At 45.8% G+C, this 18,656-nt stretch overlaps 1 protein-coding gene across 1 annotated transcript; it reads right to left on the minus strand.

Moving 5' to 3' along the window:
* Positions 1-5,701: 5,701 nt before the first annotated feature.
* LOC127332298 (myb-related protein 306) lies at positions 5,702-6,951 on the minus strand. The gene is made up of 2 exons (XM_051358565.2): positions 6,657-6,951; positions 5,702-6,578 (listed from the first exon to the last, which is right to left on the minus strand). The coding sequence occupies exons 1-2, from the start codon at positions 6,787-6,789 to the stop codon at positions 5,860-5,862; spliced, it is 852 nt and encodes a 283-aa protein (XP_051214525.1). The 5' UTR covers positions 6,790-6,951; the 3' UTR covers positions 5,702-5,859.
* Positions 6,952-18,656: the final 11,705 nt, after the last annotated feature.

Here is an 18,656-nt window from a genome sequence, read left to right on the forward strand (position 1 = left end):
AAAACTTGCTACTGTACGCATCACACCTTCCTCTTGGGGTTCCCAACGGACGTGTCGACTGCACACATCAATGACTCAGCTCGTCTGTTCTGAGATGGGAGAGGCCCTAGACGCTTGAAAACTGAAACTTCTCATGCGTCCTTCTTCTGTTGTCTACACTCCGGGCAGTTGTCGATTGTAGGCAATCGGCTCATTCCTGAATCCCAGCAGTGCTTAAAGAAAGGACAGTCCCAGTGTCTATCCATGTCCTCCTGCTCTCTTGATTTCCCTTTAGCGCGGTGCTCATATCCTTCGTCGTCTCTATCATACCAACGATATCTTCCATTGTCTACGTCAGACCGACGATATATTTCGTCTTCTCTGTCGTACCGCCGACGTCGGTCATACTGACGCTCATACTTGTTAAGGAGATGCGCGGAGAGTGGTCGTTGATATCGCACGCTTCTCACTTGTTCCTCGGTGAGGTACCGTCTGTCATCATATCGGGGCCGGTCGCGTGGGCTGGCCTCCTCCTTTTCCTTGCCACGGGAGTGACTGCTTTCTTCTTTATCCTTGCCATGGTGGTATACAGGCCCTGCCATGTTAACATGAAATGAGAAACCTGGCTGATGCCTCGTGGAGTGATTGATTCCCACCATGTTGACGCCATGGAACGGATGTGTGTCCACTTTCATGGCAAATTGGCCGAGGATCAAACGGCCTTGTTCTATCGCCGTTTGGATCTGTCGACGCAGCTCTTTGCAGTCATTGGTGATATGGGTGAACGAATGATGCCACTTGCAGTATGGTCTCCCGTTCATTTCTTGCACCGTAGGGATTTTATGGCCTTCGGGTAACTTCAGCTGTTTTTCCTTAAGCAATAAATCGAATATCTGCTCAGCCTTGCTCACATCGAAGTCAAACCCTTTTGCAGGCCCTTGTGGTTTCACCCATTTGCAGGACACGGGAACTGCCCCCCGAGTCATTCAGCCACGGCCACTTCCTGGTCTCCTGTAGAATCCTCAACTTCTTCTGTCTCGACCAGGCCTATCGGACGCTTGAACTTGTCTTGGTACAGTTCTGGGTGGCGCTGCTCATACAATGTTAATTTCTGGACCATGTGCGCCAACGAACTGTAATCTACCTGGAAAGCCAGATCCTTGATCGGTGCTGCGAGGCCCAATGCTGCCAGATCGACTACTTCTTTCTCAGTTAAACGAGCCGAATAATATCGGTTCCTGACAGTCCTGAAACGCTGAATGTACTCTGACACCATTTCTCCCCGTTTCTGCCGCACCTGTGCTAGATCGGCAATGCCAGCCTCGGTAGCTTCTGAGTGATATTGAACATGAAACTGCTCTTCCAGTTGCTTCCACGTCCGGACTGAGTTTGGTGGCAACGAGGTGTACCACCCAAAAGCTGATCCAGTGAGAGATTGCGCAAAAAAACCTTACACGTAACAGGTCTGATGCTGAAATCATGCCCAACTGTGCCAAATATCGGCTCACATGCTCAATTGAGCTAGACCCTTCTGATCCATTGAATTTTGAGAATTCAGGGAGCCGATACTTGGGTGGCAGCGGGATCAAATCATTCTCGTCAGGGTACGGCTTGGAATAGCCGATTGTTTTCCTATTCGGCAGGATGCCGAACTGGTCTCTCAAGATGGTACTGATTTGTTCCATGGTATGAGCTGCAGGGGCTGAGCTTTCATGACTAGTTCCGGTGGCATATTTAGCTAGCCACGCCTGTTTATCGGCATCCGCTCCAGAAATCCCTCCTGCTGCAATCTGGTTCGTGCGTGCCAGGCTATTGCAGTCCGGCACGTATGTGCACACGTATCCATGTGGGATTTCTTTAGGTGGCTCATACAGGAATTGGCAATCGCCAGGATCGCCTCCAACCTTGTAGACGACGTAGGCCGGTGAACCCTGCGGCTCTGGAGCTGCAAACGCGAATGGCAACGCCGGTCTGGTCTGGAACGGTATTTCTCCCTGGTGCGTCCCCAGGGCAGGCCCTGACGGAGAGTACTGATGCTTCATGATTTCCTGAACCACGCGAACCGCAATGCGCTCGAAATAGTTCACCAGGCTCTCAGAATGACGGTGTATAGAATGAGCCACCATGTAATTGACTTCCTAGCGCAGAGCTCTGGTGCGTTCCTCTGAAGGGGTAGATAGATCTACTTTGTCGAGAGCGCCTTCGGGTGAGAACCCTTTCCACCTAATGCCACGTGAGCGGGTCTTCGCGAAAGAGCCGATGAGATCGGATTCAAAGACGGCTTTAATCTCATCATATTTCTTCTTGTGCTCCTAAGGCAGATCTTCGTACGTGACTGGTTCGTCCGCCATCTCAGCTGCAGATTTTGACATAGTTGCTGTAGAAGGTCCCACCGGGCGTGCCAGAATGTGTTGCCGGCCAAAACCCACCGGCGAGCAGCGACGGGCAACACGGAGAGCCGGGAGGCTCCCAGGACTGCTGGTGGGCCCTGGTCCCTCGGGCGACGGCCCGCAATGCTCCGGCACACGTCCTGGCTAATGCAAGGGCATGCCACCTGACCTATACCTGGTCAGGAAGGTGATGGATTGCTTCAGTTAGTTTCCTGCATGTCAGACACGTAAACATTAAATACGAGCCCGATCGGCTCTCAGGTTACCCTGTGAATCGGCTCAAAGAGCCGATTACCCCATGGTTCACGTTGGATTTATGATAACATGGGGATCCTGCTTTATCAATATAAAGTTAAATCAATCTACGACAGTCTAGGGTTTTCACCGCATAACCGGAACATCCTACGCGTAGTTGAGCCTGGCAGATACGAAAGATAATAGAAAACTAGTCCTAAAGAGGCCTAAAAACCAACACAAAGTCGATTCCCGAAACAATCCCTCTAGGATCAGCAAACCATACCTTACGCACTACTGAATCGTTCAACCCGTTTGCAAGGTCTAACCATGCGGATATCAAACCAATCCTTGGAGAACAAGGAACAACTATAACAGATCAGATCTACTAAATAAAGAACAAGCAAGATGCTGCCCTTACACCCAAGATAGGTGCAAAGGCAGCTAGATATTGAGGGGTAGCATAGCCAAGCAAGCATATCATAAAAGTATCGACGTCAGCCCCAAAACATCTATGATAAGGGTGTTGCTCGCCATCAAAAAGGCTTCAGTACGAGCAACACCAACAACGAATAAACTGATACTGCCTAGATCGCAAGAGGCAGCATGTTGCTTACCCGGAAGAAACCCTCGAAACAAGGGGTGGCGATGCGCCTAGATTGGTTTGTTGTGAACGTGATCGTCCTCCTTTCTCAATAACCCTATGTACATATTTATAGTCCGTAGACTTTCTATCTTTGGAATAAACCTAGCTGTGTACGACTAAACTTTATCTCTTAATTCTAAACATAAAACGTAATCTACCATAAAATACAGATACACGGGCAATCTAGCCCAAACTCTCGCACAAGGCCGATTCAGAGACACTTTATATGCATGTCCTCTAATCCCATCTCAATCATGGCCCATCTCCTGCTCTGGCTAAATTCTGGTGATAACATATGGGGAGGGTATAGTTTTGCATGATCATTTTAAAATTTGAAAGGAGAGCACATACATTACCATATTACTCAGACTGTTGATAAGAACCAGCCTTCCACACCCATATGGGCCATATAGAGGAGCTTCCTCATACCGTATTATGCATACCTCCTCGTAGACAAGGTCTATGTGATCCTACAAAAGGGACAAACCAAAACTTAAAGTTCCAAAATACTTCCTTTTTGTTTCTATTTTCAGATGAATTCATTTCCAATTTTGGGTTCGCTCCTGACTACAATGGTACACACATATGGACATGGCATGAGAGTTCAAGATGCATTTTCTTCTACCACTTTTTTTTTGCGAATTTTTTTCTCTACCACTGGATGCCTAAGACCCCCAACTAGCTAGCTAGTCAGTCTGATTAGTCCCTCCCCTTGCATGTCGTGAGGAAACGTAAGTAAAGTAAGGCCGGTGAAAGCAAAGGCTAGCTCGAATTGGCAAAGATAAGTGACCAAGAAAATGTGCTTGTTTCGTTTGTTTCCCTCAACAAAATACTGGGACCCAGGCAACATTCAGAACCGTCGAAAAGGCGATAGACGGGTCACGATCATAGGCGCTCATAGCCTGTGACGAAGATTGACTCTTCACGACTTTGGTGCTAACTAACGTGTCCATCGTATAATTTGGGTGATCCGACAACGCGGAGATGTACGTCAACTTGATTTGTGGCCTCGCTGTCACAAAGACAACTGGGATATCCAAATCGATTAATTTGCTCCCTGTAACTACACAATGCAAGATAAATCTGACGGATTCAAGTCGATGAGGGGTGCACATGTGATGATGTGAAGCCTTGTTTTGGACAGCGTTGAAATGGCGCCGTGCCGCCGTGGACCGACACTGCCAAGGTGCATTAAAATCGGTAGTGGCCAGAGTGAAAACAGTGCATGCCCAATTGATCCTCGCTTCAAGATGAAGAGGGAAAAAAACAGCCACGTATATATGATCAGAGCCCTAGATCAATACGACACTAGTAGAAAAAAATCTACCGCTCGCGTGCAAATTTAGCCTGTTCGCGAAGTGGTATCATTTACTAGTCGCGTGTAGGCTCGGCACCCGACTGATAGCTAGGTAGAGTACTAGCATGGAAGGTAGAGTACTAGCATGGAAGGGAGTACAATTGATCATCTTATTTGATACAGAGGGAGTGTTACTTAAGTGCACATTCTAGAACATGGAAGGGTGAACCTGAAAGTCCGCAATTTAATTGCGCTAAGTGCCTAAGCGATACTTCCTCCGAGTGCATATTAGAATAATTATAGTATCATTTATGAGTCGCAAATCAGAATACTATATCGTTTAAAAACTTTTGTTTGGATGTCAATTCAATGTTATAAATTATGCGGCACATAAGCCACATTTTATTTTGGTCGAGCTGATGGCCAAACTTAAGTCTCGTAAAACATGTGCACCAACTTTGGAATAATTAGTTCAGCTGATCTATGAAGGGAATTGCAAACCCAAATAGTTAGAAGTTGTTCTAAAAGATAAATTGCCTAAAATTTTAAAACTCAAATATCGATACTCCATCCATATCGGTTTATTAGGTCTACTAGAATATGCTCTGCAGCCAAGGCAAGTGATGATAGGTGAAAGAATAGATCTAAATCCATCCTTTTTCTATCGTTAGTTGTGATGGTTCATTAGCAAAGGTCAAAGAGTTTGCGCGCAAACGCATATATAGATCCCTGATTTAATAAGAAGGAGGTGCTGATTTCTAGAAATTAATTCACCATATTAGATATCAAATTATGCTTAATTTTGAACTTTTTCTAAAACTAATTAGAGGCCGAATAAACTGGTATGAAATGAGTAACTTAAATATATAGATGCTGCCAACAATCTAGGCTGATCTGCCACTGCCACAATATTTATGCGGAATTGCTAGTTTTCTATAGACGGAGAATGAAGCTTGTGCTCAGTAGACACCTACACTTTCGGATTTGCATGTATTGCAATTTGGATTGCAATTGAGATTTTTTAGTTACACTACGAAAAACGCACCCAAACCAATAGATTTGCTTCGTGCTCTCTACTAAGTTAGTTCTCAATTAGTCCCAATTTAGGTCCTTCGCGTTGGTTTTTATAAGTACTCATACATCGGCACAAATAAATTGATTAATTCGCTGTCACGTTGATGGTTAACTTTGCACATGCATGCAGATATAGTATTCATACATCTCCCCGTTTTACACGGCTCAGAAGTACTATAGACATACTAGTACTACTGCAAGTAGAAAAGCGTTACTCTAGTTGATGACAGCTTGAGATTTCAGAAAGGATAATTACGGAGCAGACCCTCCCGTGCAGGCAGCTGCTCGGTGCTGTCGTCCAGCAGCAGCCACGACTCGATCGCCGACAGCGGCATCTCCACACCCTCCGCCGCGGCCTTGCTCTCCGGCCCGATCAGAGACGACCAGAGCGCCGGCGCGGCGGAGTAGGACACGCTGGAGCCGGAGCACTCGGTGAGTTCCGACGAGGACGCAGACGCGCTGTCGGTCGCACCCGGGTTGCTGATGCCGGCGCTGGCAGCCTTCACCGGTGCCCATCCGTCCAGCATCCTAGAGATGTTCTGTGTGCTCAGCGCGTAAGCTGTGGAATCGGTGAACACCGCAGGGCTGGTGCTCGTGGTGGTGCCGCTGTCGACGGTGAGTGCCTCGCGCAGGGCGCTCCTGGCGAGGTTGATGTCCGTCTGCAGCCTCCTCTCCCACTGCCCCTTGTAGGCCGACTCCGTCTGCGCGGCCGCCGGCGTCGTGGCGGTGCAGGTTGTGCGCAGCAGCTTCTTCTTGAGGTGCGTGTTCCAGTAGTTCTTGATGTCGTTGTCAGTCCTTTCCGGTAGGTAGGAGGCTATGGCGGCCCAGCGGTTGCCGAGGAGCGCCTGGAGGTGGACGATGAGCTTCTCCTCCCGGTCGGAGAAGTTGCCGCGCCTGATCCCCGGCCGGAGGTAGTTTGTCCACCGCAGCCGGCAGCTCTTACTGCACCGCATCAGACCTGCACCAAACTGATCGGTCAAGAAGCCACTCTCGCCCGGTAGCTCAATTACCAGAACTTGGTTAGCGTGTAGCCTACCTGTCTTGGCCGGGACGGCGCGCCAGTTGCCGGGGCCGTGGTCCTGGACGTAGGAGACGAGGATGATGTCCTCCTCCGGCGTCCACGGCCCCTTCTTCACGCCCTCCTTGTCGCAGCACGGCGGGCGCCCCATCGATCACGAACTGAACGGATCGAGAGCTAGCGGCCGGTAGCTAGGGGTAGGCGATCAGCAGCGTTGCGCTGTGTGAGATGAGATAGCTGTGTGAGCTGATGATGGCTAAAGGATGGATAAGATGAGCTAGGATCCAAGGGGTTTATTTATACACACACGGAGAGTACTCTACGTAGCGCTGACTGGCCTTTATTTAGGAGAGACCATGAGTCCACTCCATTGTAGGCGAGGCCAAGCTATACTAGTTGTAACAGTAGACAGCTAGCGCACACTAGATAGAGTCACTATGTCAACGTAACATTACTTCGTTACTGTCAGCATTCTTTTGACCTGTCATTTCCATAAGCTTGAGCATTCATGAAGCATAACGAGAAGACTATTTTTCGGGTTGAAATAGAATTAAGTTGATTCTGAATCAGATGATATCATCCAATTTCCTGTAGTATAATTTATGGCCATTTAGAAAATTTTGTTTGCAGTGGCATACTCATGTGCAATTTTGAGATGCACAAATCACGCTGCATATCCAACGATCCAATAGTTGATCACGTTCTAGCTAACGAGCCCTCCTTGAGTGCTCCCCTAACCAAAGTTGAGGGGTTATAGTCAGTTTTTTTTAGGTCCGCCGAAATCTATATCCAGCTCATGTATACCCGTCTATATATATATGATATCTATACGTTGTGTTAGAAAAAAAATAGGTCACGTGACTAGGTAATCATCCCAGTTGTCGTGCATGCTAGGTTTTGAAACCTGTCGGCTGCATTTTGTTGGGATCCGATGATAGCGTCGTCGAATGACGGAATCGCTACGCCGAAAGAGATCCTCCTAATCCAAATTAATTAGCTGGACGAGACGCACACGATCCTTTTATATGTCCTGCTTTTTGTACACATTATGTCACACGCGCACGTGACCGTAGTAGTACACCATACGTACAGAAATTACTCATACAAGATAATTCCGGTCATACGAACCACTACAGGATTGTAGATACATGTCAGATTTTTAAATTTTACGATCATATCCCCGCTTACGAAGGGGGTATGGAAAGATCTCCACCGTCCTTGTATTTTAGGTGGCCACAGTTTTGCTAGGGGGAGCACCGGAGCAGAAGTGCTAACTTAATTCTCGGTCGATCTCCACGAAAACAAAAACAAAGAAATGGTACGGTGAGATTATGAGAAGGCGACATTCTGAAGTGACACTTGCTAGCACGTTTAACATTCCGTTGGACTTTTTGCGAAACACAGTAGAAGCTAAAACAATACGTATATATACACACCTTATCAACACACACACGTACATCCTACCATTATGAACACTTTTGATAGACCGAGTTCAAAAAACTCCATCTTTATAATACACAAAATTGTTAAATCAGCGGTTTGATCCTTGGTGGCATGGTGGTACCGCTGGCCTCCTAACCTCCTCCAAGCATAGATTGGGAGATTGGCCGGTTCTCACATTATGTTGGACTCAACGATTATGTTATCCCACTTTACAAATCACCACAACTATAATTTGATCCACTTCTCACAAATGCAGGCCCAAAACACACATGATGTTTCTTATGAACAAAGGTCAACTACACTTATGACTTACATGCCGGAATATCAGCAAATTTATGAGTACTTATTTATACACCCACACTAATACGCACCTTGGTACTCTACACTCAATGTTCACGCAACCCCTACAGTACCCAGTACCCACACCCACCTAAACAAAACAATTGGGAAGGAACAGGCCCAGAAGGTCAACCTTAGGAATAAATGGAAGTGACAAAAGAGTCAACACTCTGGATCCACACTAGTACAGGGGTCAACTAGCACACCAAGGATATTGATAATTTTGCATTTCCAACTAATAAAAATAAGAAGATACCGGTGCACGCCAGCTACACTTTTTAATATTAATTCCAGAAATAATAGTCGTTTTTGGCAAATTTCAGAAATAATACACCGTCGGGGTCCGCTAACCCGAAATAGAGAAATCGGGTTTGTTGAAACCGAAGTGGAGGGAATCTGGTGGGGATGGCCAAAGTCGGGGTCAGTGCGCCCGAAGCGATGCTGTCGGCCACGCCTGGCCGTTGTCGGTCTGTCTCCTGCGCAGGAGCAGCCGGTGTCGGGGTGCGCCATCCCGAGGCGCAAGATTCGGCGCCCCTGACCCCGAGTCGGGTTGGCCGCGCCCGAAACGGTGGCGTTTTTAATTCGGCCGACGCGCGCTCCTGCTGGCCGACGCACCTCTCTTCTTCCTCCTGCTGCTCTCTCAGTTCATCTCAGCTCTCTCTCTCGTTTGCTCTCAGACCAGCAGCGTTTTCTCTCATTTCTGAGCGATTTATCCAGCCATTTGTTGTAGTTTGACCACCAAATGCTGTAGAATCAGCTGATCTATATATGGGTTAGTTTTTGAGGCGTTTTGGTGGTGGTGGAGGTGGTGGTGGTGGAGGTGGTGGTGGTGGTGGAGCTAGTGGTGGTGGTGCTGCTGCGTGGTGGTGGAGCTGCTGCGGGGTGGAGAAGCTGAGCTGCTGACAGAGGTGTTTGGCACGCTTCAAGGGTAAACCCTAATTCCTGGTATTACATGGTGTAATCATAATGCATGTTGCGTTCGTTAGCTTCGCACATTAGTTAGTGTAATATGTACCGGTAGATAGTATTTATTTAGGACTGCAGGTGCTAGATTTGTATTTATTTTAGAGTGTAGGTGCTAGATTTTTTTGACGAGTCTGTAATTTGTATAGGTGAGCAGATATGTCAGATAGAGTAAAATTCGTTGTTTACTTCGGTCATGGCACGGTCCGAACAACTCCGATGGGAGCTGATCTCAGCGAGTTTCAGTGTGAGGATTTGCATCTGACAAACCCAAAAATATGGCGAGTTAGTCAGTTGAAGGAGTGGTTGACCGTGAATTTCGGGCTTAATCCCGAAGCATACACTGTTGGTGTGCATGCTTTGTGGAGCAGCTCAAGTACCCAGATTTTCTGGCGGTTGAAGCCGATTGAGCGGACCTCTCAGTGGGTGCACTGGTTGGAAGCGTGCGAGCGCAGGGGAACTCACCCCATCGCCTTAATGCTTCCCGAGGCGAAGGTGGTGAATTCCCAGGAAGGCGAGGGTGAGTTCCATCCAGGGCAGAGCAGTCAAAGTTCTGATGCTGGCGGCAGCAGTTTCCAATCCGGGCAGAGTAGCCATGCAGCAGGTGGTCATGACGGTAGTGTCGAGCTTGAAAGTGAAGGAGATATGCCCTAGAGGCAATAATAAAGTGGTTATTATTTATATCTTTATGTTTATGATAAATGTTTATATATCATGCTAGAATTGTATTAACCGAAACATTAGTACATGTGTGATATGTAGACAAACAAGAAGTCCCTAGTATGCCTCTTAAACTAGCTTGTTGATTAATGGATGATTAGTTTCATAATCATGAACATTGGATGTTATTAATAACAAGGTTATGTCATTGTGTGAATGATGTAATGGACACACCCAATTAAGCGTAGCATAAGATCTCGTCATTAAGTTATTTGCTATAAGCTTTCGATACATAGTTACCTAGTCCTTATGACCATGAGATCATGTAAATCACTTATACCGGAAAGGTACTTTGATTACACCAAACACCACTGCGTAAATGGGTGGCTATAAAGGTGGGATTAAGTATCCGGAAAGTATGAGTTGAGGCATATGGATCAACAGTGGGATTTGTCCATCCCGATGACGGATAGATATACTCTGGGCCCTCTCGGTGGAATGTCGTCTAATGTCTTGCAAGCATATGAATGAGTTCATAAGAGACCACATACCACGGTACGAGTAAAGAGTACTTGTCAGGAGACGAGGTTGAACAAGGTATAGAGTGATACTGAAGATCAAACCTCGGACAAGTAAAATATCGCGAGACAAAGGGAATTGGTAATGTATGTGAATGGTTCATTCGATCACTAAAGTCATCGTTGAATATGTGGGAGCCATTATGGATCTCCAGATCCCGCTATTGGTTATTGGTCGGAGTGAGTACTCAACCATGTCCACATAGTTCTCGAACCGTAGGGTGACACACTTAAAGTTGGATGTTGAAATGGTAGTACTTGAATTATGGAATGGAGTTCGAATATTTGTTCGGAGTCCCGGATGAGATCCCGGACATCACGAGGAGTTCCGGAATGGTGGGAGAATAAGATTCATATATAGGATGTCATTTTATGTGAAATAAAATGTCGCGGAAGGTTCTATGGAAGGTTCTAGAAGGTTCTAGAAAAGTCCGGAAGAAACCACCAAGGAAGGTGGAGTCCACAAGGGACTCCACCTCCATGGCCGGCCAGCCCTAGTGGGGGTGGAGTCCCAAGTGGACTCCACCATAGGGGGCCGGCCACCCCCCACATGGGAGGTGGGAATCCCACCTTTGGGTGGGAGTCCCTAGTTGGGCTAGGTTTCCCCCTCCTATGGAAGGTTTTGGTTTCGGGTCTTATTCGAAGACTTGGACACCAACACTTGGGATCCACCTATATAATGAGGGGCCAAGGGAGGGGCCGGCCACCCCAAGACCATAGCTTGGCCGCCCCTTGAGTGGCGGCCACCCTCCCAAACCCTAGCTTTGCTCCTCCACTTCATATTTCCCGCGTAGCTTAGCGAAGCTCCGCCGGACTTCTACACCGCCACCGACACCACGCCGTCGTGCTGTCGGATTCAAGAGGAGCTACTACTTCCGCTGCCCGCTGGAACGGGGAGGTGGACGTCGTCTTCATCAACAACCGAACGTGTGACCGAGTACGGAGGTGCTGCCCGTTCGTGGCGCCGGAACCGATCGTGATCAAGATCTTCTTCGCGCTTTTGCAAGCGGCAAGTGATCGTCTACCGCAGCAACAAGAGCCTCATCTTGTAGGCTTTGGAATCTCTTCAAGGGTGAGACTCGATACCCCCTCGTTGCTACCGTCTTCTAGATTGCATCTTGGCTTGGATTGCGTGTTCGCCGTAGGAAAATTTTTGTTTTCTATGCAACGTTATCCTACAAAGTGGTATCGAGCCGTGTCTATGCATAGATGGTTGCACGAGTAGAACACAATGGTTTGTGGGCGTTGATGCTCTTGTTATCTTTAGTTTGAGTACTTTGCATCTTTATGGCATAGTGGGATGAAGCGGCTCGGACTAACTTTACATGACCGCGTTCATGAGACTTGTTCCTCGTTCGACATGCAACTTGTATTGCATAAGAGGCTTTGCGGGTGTCTGTCTCTCCTACTATAGTAAAGATTCAATTTACTCTTCTATTGAAAACATTAGTATCAACGTTGTGGTTCATGTTCGTAGGTAGATTAGATCTCTCTCGAAAACCCTAAACCACGTAAAATATGCAAACCAAATTAGAGACGTCTAACTTGTTTTTGCAGGGTTTGGTGATGTGATATGGCCATAATGTGATGATGAATATGTATGAGATGATCATTATTGTATTGTGGCAACTGCAGAGCCTTATGGTTGTCTTTAAATTTCATGTTGAGTAGTATTTCAAAGTAGTTGTAATAGTTGCTACATGGAGGACAATCATGAAGACGGCGCCTTGACGCTACGCCGACGATGATGGAGATCATGCCCGAAGATGATGGAGATCATATCCGTGCTTTGGAGATGAAGATCAAAGGCGCAAGAACAAAAGGGCCATATCATATCACATATGAACTGCATGTGATGTTAATCCTTTTTATGCATCTTATTTTGCTTAGATCGCGACGGTAGCATTATAAGATGATCCCTCACTAAAATCTCAAGATAATAAAGTGTTCATCCTTAGTAGCACCGTTGCCAAGTCTTGTCGTTTCGAAGCACCTCGTGATGATCGGGTGTGATAGATTCAATAAGTACATATGACGGGTGCAAGACAGTTTTGCACATGCAGATACTAAGGTGGCCTTGACGAGCCTAGCATGTACAGACATGGTCTCGGAACACGTGATACCGAAAGGTAGAGCATGAATCATATGGTTGATATGATGAACACTTTGAGTGTTCGCCATTGAAATCACACCTTTTCTCGTGATGATCGGGTTTAGGTGCGGTGGATTTGGTTCGTGTGATCACTAAGACAATGCGAGGGATATTGTTTTGAGTGGGAGTTCACTTAGGTTTTTAATTATGTTGAATTAAAATTTGAACTCAATTTGTCATAAACTTAGTCTAAACTATTGCAAATATATGTTGTAGAGATGGCGTCCCCAATCAATTTTAATCAGTTCCTAGAGAAAGAGAAACTTAAGAGCAACGGTAGCAACTTCACCGACTGGTTCCGTCATGTGAGGATCTTCCTCTCTGGCGGAAATCTGCAATTTGTGCTTGATGCACCGCTAGGTGACCCTCCTGCAGAAGATGAATCCGATGAAGTAAAAGCTGTTTACGCGACTCGGAAAACTCGGTACTCTCAAGTTCAGTGTGCCATCCCGTGCGATCTGGAATCCGATCTTCAAAAACGTTTTGAGCACCATGATCCTCATGAGTTGATGAATGAGCTGAAAGCTATATTCGAGACTCATGCGGCCGTGGAATGCTATGAAGCATCGAAACATTTCTTCAGCTGTATGATGGAAGAAGGCAGCTCCGTTAGTGAGCACATGCTCGCCATGACCGGGCATGCGAAGAAACTCGATGACTTGGGAATAGTGATTCCTAATGCATCGGGATTAATCGTGTCCTTCAATCACCGCCACCAAGTTACAAGAACTTTGTGATGAACTACACTATGCAGAACATGAACAAGGAGTTACCTGAACTTTTTGGCATGCTAAAAGCTGCTGAGATTGAGATCATGATAGAGCACGGAGTGTTGTTGGTCAACACGCCCACCAGTTCAAGAAACAGGGCAAGTCTAAGGGAAAATTCAAGAAGGGTGGCAAGAAAGCTGCCACGCCTCCTATGAAACCTAAGAACGGCCCTAAGCCTGATGCTGAGTGCTATTACTGCAAGGAGAAGGGACACTGGAAGCGTAATTGCTCCAAGTATCTGGCTGATCTGAAGAGCGGCCTTGTCAAGAAGAAGAAAGAAGGTATATTTGATATACATGTTATAGATGTTCATTTCTTGGTTCTCGTTCTAGTACCTGGTATTTGATACCGGTTAGGTTGCTCATATTTGTAACTCGAAACAGAACTAAAGAATAAACGACAACTGCTGAAAGATGAAGTGACGATGCGCGTTGGAAACGGATCCAAGGTCAATGTGATCGCGGTCGGCACACTTCCTCTACATCTACCTTCGGGATTAGTTTTAAGCCTAAATAATTGCTATTATGTACTGCGTTGAGCATGAACATTATATCTGGATCTTGCTTAATGCAAGACGGTGATTCATTCAACACCGAGAATAATGGTTGTTCGATTTTTATGAATAATAACTTTTAGGGTCGAGCACCACAAAAGAATGGCTTATTTCTCGTTAGATCTCGATAGTAGTGATACGCACATACATAACATTGATGCTAAGCGAATTAAACTTAATGATAATTCTACTTATATGTGGCACTGCTGCCTTGGTCATATTGGAGTGAAACGCATGAAGAAACTCCATCTTGATGGATTACTTGAATCACTTGACTTTGAGTCACTTGATAGATGCGAAGCATGTCTAATGGGAAAAATGACAAAGACTCCATTTTCTGGTATGATGGAGCGAGCTACTGACTTATTGGAAATCATACATACCGATGTATGTGGACCAATGAGCGTAGCATCGCGCGGTGGTTATCGTTATGTTCTAACCTTCACGATGATCTGAGTAGATATGGGTATATCTATTTCATGAAACATAAATCCGAAACTTTCGAGAAGTTTAAGGAATTTCAAAGTGAAGTAGAAAATCAACGTAACAAGAAGATCAAATTTCTACGATCTGATCGTGGAGGTGAATATCTGAGTTATGAGTTTGGCATGCATTTAAAGAAATGCGGAATACTTTCACAATTGACACCGCCGGGAACACCTCAACGAAACGGTGTGTCCGAACGTCGTAATCGAACTCTCTTAGATATGGTTCGTAGTATGATGTCTCTTACTGATTTGCCGTTATCATTTTGGAGTTATGCATTAGAGACAGCCGCATTCACTTTAAATAGAGCACCATCAAAATCCGTAGAAACGACACCGTATGAATTGTGGTTTAATAAGAAACCTAAGCTGTCGTTCCTGAAAGTTTGGGGTTGCGAAGCCTATGTAAAGAAGTTACAACCGGACAAGCTAGAACCCAAAGCGGAGAAATGCGTCTTCATAGGTTACCCTAAGGAAACTATAGGGTACACTTTCTATCACAGATCCGAAGGCAAAATCTTTGTTGCTAAGAACGGAACCTTTCTTGAGAAAGAATTTCTCACTAAAGACGTGATTGGAAGAAAAGTAGAACTCGATGAGATTGATGAATCTATACTTGTTGATCAGAGTAGCGCAAAGATCGGAAGTTGTACCTGTACCGCCTACACCGGCAACAAGAGGAAGCTAATGATAATGATCATGAAACTTCGAACGAGGAAACTATCGAACCTCGCAGATCGACAAGGGAACGTGCCACTCCTGATTGGTATGATCCTTGTCTAAATGTCATGATTGTAGATAACAATGATGAGGACCCTGCGACGTATGAAGAAGCGATGATGAGCCCAGATTCCAACAAATGGCAAGAAGCCATGAAATCCGAAATGGGATCCATGTATGATAACAAAGTATGGACTTTGGTAGACTTACCTGATAGCCGAAAGGCTGTCGAGAATAAATGGATCTTCAAGAGAAAACAGATGCCGATGGTAATATTTCTGTCTATAAAGCTCGACTTGTCGCAAAGGGTTTCCGACAAATTCAAGGAGTTGACTACGATGAGACTTTCTCACCGTAGCGAAGCTAAAATCTGTGAGGATTTTGTTAGCAATAGCTGCATTTTTCGATTATGAGATTTGGCAGATGGATGTCAAAACGGCGTTCCTTAATGGAGACATTGAGGAAGAGTTGTATATGGTACAACCCAAAGGTTTTGCCGATCCTAAAAATGCTGACAAAGTATGCAAACTTCAGCGTTCAATTTATGGACTGAAGCAAGCATCAAGAAGTTGGAACCGACGCTTTGATAAGGTGATCAAAGACTTCGGGTTTATACTGATGTCATGGAGAGGCCTGTATTTACAAGAAAGTGAGTGGGAGCTCGTAGCATTCCCGATATTATATGTAGATGACATATTATTGATCGGGAATGATATAGAACTATTAAGCAGTGTTAAGGGATATTTGAATAATAGTTTTTCAATGAAAGACCTTGGTGAAGCATCATATATATTAGGCATCAAGATTTATAGAGATAGATCAAGACGCCTAATAGGGCTATCACAGAGTACATATCTGGACAAGATTCTAAAGAAGTTTAGAATGGACGAAAGTAAGAAAGGGTTCTTACCTATGTTACCAGCAAGGTATTGAGTAAAACTCAAGGACCGGCTACGGCAGAAGAAAGAGAAAGGATGAGTAACATCCCCTATGCTTCGCAAAGTAGGCTCTATTATGTATGCCATGCTATGTACAAGACCGGATATAGCACATGCTGTTAGTTTGACTAGCAGATATCAAAGTGATCCAGGAATGGAACACTGGACAGCGGTCAAGAATATCCTGAAGTACTTGAAAAGAACTAAGGATATGTTTCTTTGTTATGGAGGTGACCAAGAGCTCGTTGTAACAAGTTACACCGATGCAAGTTGGAACACTGATCCTGATGACTCTAAGTCACAATCTAGGTACGTGTTTATATTGAATGGTGCTGCAGTAAGCTGGGCAAGCTCGAAGCAGTGCACGGTGGCGAAGTCTTCAACAGAATCAGAGTACATAGCGGCTTCAGAGGCTTCATAGAAGCGGTATGGATGAAGAGGTTCATTGTAGAGCTCGGTGTGGTTCCTAGTGCATTGGACCCATTAATCATTTACTGTGATAACATGGGTGCCATCGCCAATGCACAAGAGCCAAGGTCACACAAGAGGCTGAAGCATATCAAGCTGCGTTACCACTCGATTCGCGAGTACATCGAAGATGGAGAAGTAAAGATTTGCAAAGTACACACTGATCTGAATGTAGCAGATCCGTTGACTAAAGCTCTCCCTAGGGCAAAGCATGACCAACACCAAAATGCCATGGGTGTTAGGTATATTACAATGTAATCTAGATTATTGACTCTAGTGCAAGTGGGAGACTGAAGGAGATATGCCCTAGAGGCAATAATAAAGTGGTTATTATTTATATCTTTATGTTTATGATAAATGTTTATATATCATGCTAGAATTGTATTAACCGAAACATTAGTACATGTGTGATATGTAGACAAACAAGAAGTCCCTAGTATGCCTCTTAAACTAGCTTGTTGATTAATGGATGATTAGTTTCATAATCATGAACATTGGATGTTATTAATAACAAGGTTATGTCATTGTGTGAATGATGTAATGGACACACCCAATTAAGCGTAGCATAAGATCTCGTCATTAAGTTATTTGCTATAAGCTTTCGATACATAGTTACCTAGTCCTTATGACCATGAGATCATGTAAATCACTTATACCGGAAAGGTACTTTGATTACACCAAACACCACTGCGTAAATGGGTGGCTATAAAGGTGGGATTAAGTATCCGGAAAGTATGAGTTGAGGCATATGGATCAACAAAGGTGGGATTTGTCCATCCCGATGACAGATAGATATACTCCGGGGCCCTCTCGGTGGAATGTCGTCTAATGTCTTGCAAGCATATGAATGAGTTCATAAGAGACCACATACCACGGTACGAGTAAAGAGTACTTGTCGAGACGAGGTTGAACAAGGTATAGAGTGATACTTGAAGATCAAACCTCGGACAAGTAAAATATCGCGAGACCAAGGGAATTGGTAATGTATGTGAATGGTTCATTCGATCACGAAAGTCATCGTTGAAGATGTGGGAGCCATTATGGATCTCCGGATCCCGCTATTGGTTATTGGTCGGAGTGAGTACTCAACCATGTCCACATAGTTCTCGAACCGTAGGGTGACACACTTAAAGTTGGATGTTGAAATGGTAGTACTTGAATTATGGAATGGAGTTCGAATATTTGTTCGGAGTCCCGGATGAGATCCCGGACATCACGAGGAGTTCCGGAATGGTCCGGAGAATAAGATTCATATATAGGATGTCATTTTATGTGAAATAAAATGTCGCGGAAGGTTCTATGGAAGGTTCTAGAAGGTTCTAGAAAAGTCCGGAAGAAACCACCAAGGAAGGTGGAGTCCACAAGGGACTCCACCTCCATGGCCGGCCAGCCCTAGTGGGGGTGGAGTCCCAAGTGGACTCCACCATAGGGGGCCGGCCACCCCCCACATGGGAGGTGGGAATCCCACCTTTGGGTGGGAGTCCTAGTTGGGCTAGGTTTCCCCCTCCTATGGAAGGTTTTGGTTTCGGGTCTTATTCGAAGACTTGGACACCAACACTTGGGATCCACCTATATAATGAGGGGCCAAGGGAGGGGGCCGGCCACCCCAAGACCATAGCTTGGCCGCCCCCCTTGAGTGGCCGGCCACCCCCTCCCAAACCCTAGCTTTGCTCCTCCACTTCATATTTCCCGCGTAGCTTAGCGAAGCTCCGCCGGACTTCTACACCGCCACCGACACCACGCCGTCGTGCTGTCGGATTCAAGAGGAGCTACTACTTCCGCTGCCCGCTGGAACGGGGAGGTGGACGTCGTCTTCATCAACAACCGAACGTGTGACCGAGTACGGAGGTGCTGCCCGTTCGTGGCGCCGGAACCGATCGTGATCAAGATCTTCTTCGCGCTTTTGCAAGCGGCAAGTGATCGTCTACCGCAGCAACAAGAGCCTCATC

This window comes from Lolium perenne, chromosome 4 (genome assembly GCF_019359855.2).
Source record: "Lolium perenne isolate Kyuss_39 chromosome 4, Kyuss_2.0, whole genome shotgun sequence".
Classification (NCBI taxonomy): Eukaryota; Viridiplantae; Streptophyta; class Magnoliopsida; order Poales; family Poaceae; genus Lolium; species Lolium perenne.

Excerpts from the sequence above, each read along its gene's own strand:
- LOC127332298 (XM_051358565.2), bottom strand. The coding sequence starts at position 6,789 with ATGGGGCGCCCGCCGTGCTGCGACAAGGAGGGCGTGAAGAAGGGGCCG. Across the intron at positions 6,579-6,656 it reads CGCCGTCCCGGCCAAGACAG|GTCTGATGCGGTGCAGTAAG; the intron begins GTAGGCTACACG and ends AGTTTGGTGCAG.